At 45.9% G+C, this 7,337-nt stretch overlaps 1 protein-coding gene across 1 annotated transcript; it reads left to right on the forward strand.

Annotated features, from left to right (window-relative positions):
* Positions 1-2,809: 2,809 nt before the first annotated feature.
* Positions 2,810-6,690, forward strand: LOC136464697 (bHLH transcription factor RHL1-like). The gene is made up of 7 exons (XM_066463654.1): positions 2,810-3,276; positions 3,381-3,449; positions 3,662-3,814; positions 4,172-4,237; positions 5,101-5,166; positions 5,293-5,361; positions 6,161-6,690. The coding sequence occupies exons 1-7, from the start codon at positions 2,914-2,916 to the stop codon at positions 6,524-6,526; spliced, it is 1,152 nt and encodes a 383-aa protein (XP_066319751.1). The 5' UTR covers positions 2,810-2,913; the 3' UTR covers positions 6,527-6,690.
* Positions 6,691-7,337: the final 647 nt, after the last annotated feature.

Raw genomic sequence — 7,337 nt, forward strand, 5'->3', positions numbered from 1 at the left:
GCTGGCTCCACAAATAAAACTGGATCACTCCAAAGTTGCTTATAAGTTACTTATATATATATAAGCACTGGAACGCACGTTTTGTAAATCAGCATGAAAGAGCTAGCACTAAGCGTTACAATTACAAAGCGGGAGAGCAGCAGGAGAAGCGTACACGCACGTAAAAGTCCTGGGCACCTGGACCCTGGGTACGTCCAAGGATCATGCCATGCTTCTCTCTTAGTAGAATCTTTTCAAAAGGCAATCCATGGCAATGATGACATGTTCCGATCGCGTCATAAGATTGTGATAGACGACGGTACGCAGCATACATTGAATTTAGTCAAGCTAGAAAAAGGTTAACCTGGTTTAAATCTGGTTGGGCTAAACTTTAGGTATTACTCCGTAATTAAAAGTAGTGGACTACATTTTAGTTTCGAACCCAACTACGTTAGCAAACGTGAGGTAACATGACGTAAAAGATGCACATGAGTCTTCCTTTGTCTAGGTAAGCTTCGCTACTACAAAAACCATTTTTAGCAACAGAGTATAGCTACCTACTTTTAATCAAAGCATTCAAATAACACTCGACCAAACTTCATCCACCTAAACTTTATTCTAACTAAATTTGAGCCCGCATAAACTTTATTTGTAAATGATAGAACAGACCCTTAATTTTGTGCGAGCACGCAAGCAGCAAAGAAAGGAGCCCGGCTTATCGTATTATCAGATACAATGTTTTTCTCTCACAGCAAAAACAGCATGAGCCGGCTTATAAGTCACAAAAACAATTAAACGAACCGGGTGATGGCAGCAGCACCTGGCTCGGCTTTGGCTCTCGCTGTCATTCGTCAACCATCACTTTATTCCGATGCCCAATTCTCGCCCGCCCGGCCGCTGGCGATTTCTGAATTCTGATTCTGATCCCTCTTCTCCTCTCCTCTGCAAGGAATTCGATCGGCGAATTACCCAGCAGCAACAAGCCAACAACTTCATCGGTTGTTCATCGTTGCAGCAGCGGTGGAGGGCCGGGAGATGAGAGATCATCAGAATTCAGAAGAAGCAAGCACAAAGCCTGGAGCGACAGTAGTGGAGACCTGACAGCGGTGCCAATAGCCTCACACTCATCACTCACTCAAGTCTCTCACTCTCACCTGATGACTTGACAGCAGCTTGTTCAGTCCCATGGATGATGATCTTGTGATGTGATTGCTGGCAACAATAAAACAACGAACAAACGAACACACTAGCAGCTATAGCTGCTGGTACTACGTCCGTCCAAGAAAGAATACAATTACAAGATTCTCAAGTTTAATCGAGTTTATAGTAAATAATATTAGTATTTATGTCTTCAGACAAAATTTATTATGAAAAGATATTCTATAACTAATTTAACGGTATTTATTTTAGGGTTAAGTCCAATTTACACCCTCCAACTTACAGCAAAGTTCGGATTTCAACCTCGAACTTCAAAACCGGACAACTTTGGCCCTCCAACTCTCGAAAAAGTTCAACTTTGAACCTCATGGGCGGTTTTGCGGATGAACAGTAACTTTTGATATTTTTGAGAGCGCCGAAATTTTATATTATTTTTTCGAGCATCTTAACGTCCTCGAATGAAAAAAAACTCAAAACTACAAAGTTGTAGATCTCATCGAAGTCTACAATTTACATATAAAAATTATCTTCATCCGACATCGTATTGAAGGGTTTTCTATTTTTTGAAATTTGAGTCTCATCACGCGATAAAATATGGTGCTGAAATTTTATATTATTTTTTTGAGCATCTTACTGTCCTCAAATGAAAAAAACTCAAAACTACAAAGTTGTATATCTCATCGAGATCTACAATTTATATATAAAAATTATCTTCATCCGACATCGTATTGAAGGGTTTTCTATTTTTTGAAATTTGAGTCTCATCACGCGACAAAATTGTTTCACGCGTGATGAGACTCAAATTTCAAAAAATAGAAAAACCCTTCAATACGATGTCAGATGAAGATAATTTTTATATGTAAATTGTAGACCTCGATGAGGTCTACAACTTTGTAGTTTTGAGTTTTTTTATTTGAGGACAGTAAGATGCTCGAAAAAATAATATAAAATTTCAGCACCATATTTTATCGCATGATGAGACTCAAATTTCAAAAAATAGAAAACCCTTCAATACGATGTCGGATGAAGATAATTTTTATATGTAAATTGTAGACCTCGATGAGATCTACAACTTTGTAGTTTTGAGTTTTTTCATTTGAGGACGTTAAAATGCTCGAAAAAATAATATAAAAGTTCGGCGCTCTCAAAAATATTAAAAGTTACTGTTCATCCGCAAAACCGCCCACACGGTTGAAAGTTGAACTTTTTCGAGAGTTGGAGGGCCAAAGTTGTCCGATTTTAAAGTTTGAGGTTGAAATCCAAACTTTGCTGCAAGTTGGAGGGTGTAAATTGGACTTAACCCTTTATTTTATATCATGAATGATAGTAGTTTTTTATATAAATTTAGTCAAAGTTTAACTCTTTATCCAATGCCAGTAACTCCTGTTTCGGTGCGTGTTGGCCTGTTGGACAGGATTGGATGGATCATGTCATGGATCTTTGCACTTTGCAATTGGGTCCATCTTTACGGAGCAAATTACTTTACTTATAGCCAAAATTCAAAACTGGCCAGGGGAAGGAAGAGAGAGAACCCAAGGGGCCTTCCTCACTTCCGTCTTCTCCGACGTCGACGCCGTCAGTTACGACACCATTATTTGGCACGTAAAGCGCGATTATAAAACCCCGCCACACTCCAAGCCAAGCCCCTCCTCTTCTCTTCCAACGCCACGCCTTTCTTCCCTTGCCTCTCGCTCTCCCTCTCCGTCTCCGCGCACCAAGAAGAGATCTCTTGCCAGCAAGGGAAGGGAGCCGCCTCGCCACAGCAGAAGCCCACCCATGCAGCCGAGCGGCCGCGAAATGCAGGGTGGCGGGCAGGACGACTTCTTCGACCAGATGCTGTCCACGCTGCCGGCCGCGTGGTCCGACCTCGGCTCCGGCAAGTCGCCCTGGGAGCTCCCCGCGGGGGCGGGGGCCGTCCCCGAGGACGCCGCCGCGTACGACGAGGCCACGCTCCTCGCCTCGCGCCTCCGCCACCACCAGATCGGCGGCGGGGAGAAGCCCCTCATGCTCCACCTCAGCGACCTGCACGGCCTCGGCGGGGGAGGGGGCGGCGACGACGCGGGGTTCATGCCGCTGCCGCTCTTCACTGACCGCGCCAGGGACGACATGGACGCCGCCTTCAAGTCCCCCAATGCCGCCGTGAGATCCTTGTGCTCCGCGCCGCGTGCCTGCTCGGCTGCTCTCCGCACCAAAACTCCCGGCCGTTTTGCCCGCGCGCCGTTGACGTGTCCCGCGTTTTGCAGGGAGCCGACCAGGCGCTGTACAGCGGGTTCGGAGCCGCCGCCGCCGTGCATCAGCCGCCGTTCGGGCAGGTACGCCGCCGTACTGGCCACTACCCGTGCCCGCGTCCGGTTCATCACAAAAAAAGTTGCACTCGCAGTTATACTGCACAATCACTTTGCTCCTCCATTCATGGCGCCAAAGCTACTGTTTATTCAGTTCGTTTTCTGTCTTGTCTTGGCTGATCAATCAATTGGGACTGAGAAAACCGTGGCTTCTCTCCTCGTGTGGTGACTGGTGAAAGGGCGGGTCAATGCCAGCGGCGCAGAGCTACGGGGCAGGCGCGCCGGCCGCCGGAGCGGCGTCGGGCGGAGGAGGAGGGGCCGCGCCGCCGCGCCAGCAGCGCCAGCGGGCCAAGAGGGGCCAAGCCACTGACCCTCACAGCATCGCCGAACGTGTACGCCACTCTCCCTCCACCACCTTTCCCTTCTCCCTTCCTCCCATTTTTTAATGCTTCTGCATCACTGTGTACATGTATGTCTCCTCTCTATTGTGGTGTTCTTGACTTCTTGTACCTGGAGCTCCACAACTCTTGGACCTTATAGTTTGACCTGCCAGCCACAGACCTCAATTCCACTGCTCCGATTTGAACTGCAAAATTTGGCCCCAAATTGAATTGTGGTTCAGTGTTCAGATACAGCAGAGATTAGAATCAGAGATGAGCTATCTGACGAACTGTTTTGAGTCTTTGCCGATTCAGTTCCATACTTTCAGTTGTGTCCTCTCGCTCACGCTGGCCACGCGTTTGTTGCAGCTCCGGAGGGAGAGGATAGCGGAGAGGATGAAGGCGTTGCAGGAGCTGGTCCCTAACGCCAACAAGGTATGCCAGATTTTCCTCTCTTTTCTCCCTTCTTTTTCCCCCCTTTGCCCTTTCTTTTGAACAAAGTAGCAGGGAAGCTTTCCCTGAAATGTGGTCAGGATGCATTCCTTCTTTTTTGCACTGTTTGCGTGCTGTATGGGTGCATTTTCCCTTAAATTCAGTCTTTGGTGATACGCTATCTTGACTTGTTTTCTTTTAGTATAACGTGCTGTGCTCATAAGATTGGTCGAAAGATGAGTGCCTCATAAAATAGGAAAACATGGTAACTGAGGCATATTGTGCATTGCCCAATTTACTAATTTGGTGGACTCGATGTGACGGACCTCCATTGGAGCATTTGGACTTCTGTTTTTTACTAAAAGTTCCGCTGCCGATGAACAGCTAGTGCAACAGCATGTGAAATAGCTAACACATGACATTATCTGGGGGATGTCGATCATTGGAAGACACAAGATGATTCCTGAATTAGTTTAGCTCAGGAGGGTTCGACAGGTTAACTAGGCTTTGGTATAAAAATATAAAATACACAGCTACGCATGAACTTCCAGGCATACCTTGCAAAACACTACAGCTGGAGACATGGGCATTTGTCTAACACGCCTGCTTCTTCTGTTCCCCACGAACACCACGTGCCACGGTTGTTCCGGAAGCCCCTACTGGCACATCGGATATCCTTTTTGGCACAACTTGCGGTCACTGTTAGAGTATCATGAAGCTACAATGAACGTTGTTCTGCTGCCCTTTGGAATAAAAACATCATTCGTCATGTCTTAGTCGATAGAGCTTCCATAGCACAAACTAAGAGCGGACATAAGATCACTGTCTCTGAAATGATCATATATCACTTGGAATTTTGTTTGCAGACCGACAAGGCATCGATGCTTGACGAGATCATTGATTATGTGAAGTTCCTCCAGCTCCAAGTCAAGGTATTTCTGCTTTCCTACACCTATAGCTAGGTTACTGTGGGATGAGCTCCTAAATTCTTCTCATAATTTGGGCACTCAAAAACTTGTCCAAATTCATGACTCCTCAGATGTTCCCCATTCTTGCAGGTTCTTAGCATGAGCCGATTAGGCGGAGCTACAGCCGTCGGCCCTCTAGTTGCTAGCATGGCATCAGAGGTACCTATTGTTGCGTCATATGCTCTTCTATTTTGAAAATTAAAGCGCCAGCAAGCCAACGACCCAATTGATACAACTAAACTTTGTGGGCCAAGTATGTTGAACCCTGAAATGCTCTAATGATGTTCACTGAAGCACAAAGCGATCAGGGAAAAAAGGTTATCCTTTTGGCCATTGTCCATTGGTTAGGTGCAAATAGGTACCCATACTTTTGTCATCTTTAAAGTTGCTATTCCGAACAATTTAACCATCATTTGGCCCATCCAAAATTGTTTATTTTGGTCTAAAGTTGATCCCTGATCAAGTCTATCCAATGGCAAATAAATATATAGAGATCTTATTTCAGATTCTAGCTTTAGCATTCCAGGACTAAAAAGCCACCCACAAGAGCTACTAAAACCAAACAGCATGCTTACAGATTTGCACGAAATCAAAAGGAGATATGTCCCATGCATAACTTTGCTTAAGGAACTCATCAAGCATTAGTGGCCAACACAAAGGAAAAAAGTATGTAGGAATCTTTGTTGTTTAGGACTGGAGCCAAAAAGGAAAAACACGCCTGAAAAGTGATTACATGGTACTGATCAAGCATTTAAGCTGTAGGAGCTACTAACCCACTAAGGAGAATCCCCAATTCCTGAACATGCCCCTGCTGCTATAAGGTCAACCAAATCAAATCCGACAAAATTCCCATCAGTAATCTTTATTATCTTGATGAGTGGCAAACTGCACATCAGCTTTTATTGTCTTGTGCACCAGCCAAATCGCCAACGGAATCAAATTCAAATCCTTGTTGCAGGGCAATGGGAATGGAAATGGCACAAGCGACAGCGGAAATGGCAATGCCGCCAACGGCGAGAATGGTGGTGGCAGTCTGCAGGTGATGGAGCGACAGGTGGCCAGGTTGATGGAGGAGGACATGGGCACCGCCATGCAGTACCTGCAGGGCAAGGGGCTCTGCCTGATGCCGATCTCTCTAGCCTTGGCCATCTCCTCCGCCACATCGTCGTCCCTCCTATCCCGCCCCTCCATGGGCACAATGGGAGGCGCTAGAGGTCCCCTGCACGACGGTGGTAGTCCTGCATCGCCACCGCTGGTGAACAGTGGTGCAGGTGGCGATGATTCCAGGTCCATCAAGGATGCTGATGCCGGCGGTAAGCAGTGAAGGCAGTGTTCTTGGCTTCTTGCCTTGAGAGGGTGTGTTCAGAAGGGCGGTCTTGTAGGGTTGGAATTGTCAAGTGGCCCAGCAGGGATTTTCCCCTCCACTTTTCCTGCCCCCCTTTTGTTTGTTTATAAGAAATGATGTTTAATCATGCAACCCTTTAGCTCCATCTTTTCATATTCTTGTAAAATAGCTTTCCTGGCCTCTTTACCTCTCCCCTCCTCTCCTTTTGGGCCTGATGACTGAACTGCTCCTGTGATCCGTAGCTTTTCTTTTCTGTTAAATTTGTCGCGAAGCTGTCGTGTCTGCTCTTGTTAGGTGGTGGCCGTGGATGTGAGGAGGAATCGAAATTATTGGTCCAAAGGGATCATATTCATATCCCAAGCCCGGGTACAAATTGATCAAATGAGATGAGATTAGGGTGGTATCAAGTGCAAAGCTAGTCAACAAAATGAAAGATTATGTTGAGAATTATCAAATGAGTTGCTTCATCACAGTCACAGATGATGATGAGCTGCAAAGTCTCCTCTCCACTGCTGAAATTAGGTGCTTCTCGGACCACCAGATAACCTTAGATATAAGAGCCTGTACTTTAAAGCTAAGCACACATAAAGTGTTCCCTGATGTAATACGATTATAGAGGGAAGGACAGATAAGGTGCTTCTTTTGTAGCGCGTGTCTGCCTACAGATGTACGGTGCTAGACAGGTGTTTGCGAGCGCCTAACCCTGATGGTTTGAAATCTTGAATGCTCTATTCGAAAACACATATGTAATGCTCCATTCGCAAACGTACATGTAGTTACAGTTGGACAC

This window comes from Miscanthus floridulus, chromosome 7 (assembly GCF_019320115.1).
Source record: "Miscanthus floridulus cultivar M001 chromosome 7, ASM1932011v1, whole genome shotgun sequence".
Lineage (NCBI taxonomy): Eukaryota > Viridiplantae > Streptophyta > Magnoliopsida > Poales > Poaceae > Miscanthus > Miscanthus floridulus.

What these genes read in the sequence shown, in the direction of transcription:
- LOC136464697 (XM_066463654.1), top strand. Translation starts at nt 2,914, where the DNA reads ATGCAGCCGAGCGGCCGCGAAATGCAGGGTGGCGGGCAGGACGACTTC. An exon ending in TCAAGTCCCCCAATGCCGCC is followed by an intron (nt 3,277 to 3,380) that starts GTGAGATCCTTG and finishes CGCGTTTTGCAG; the next exon opens with GGAGCCGACCAGGCGCTGTA. An exon ending in TTGCTAGCATGGCATCAGAG is followed by an intron (nt 5,362 to 6,160) that starts GTACCTATTGTT and finishes TCCTTGTTGCAG; the next exon opens with GGCAATGGGAATGGAAATGG.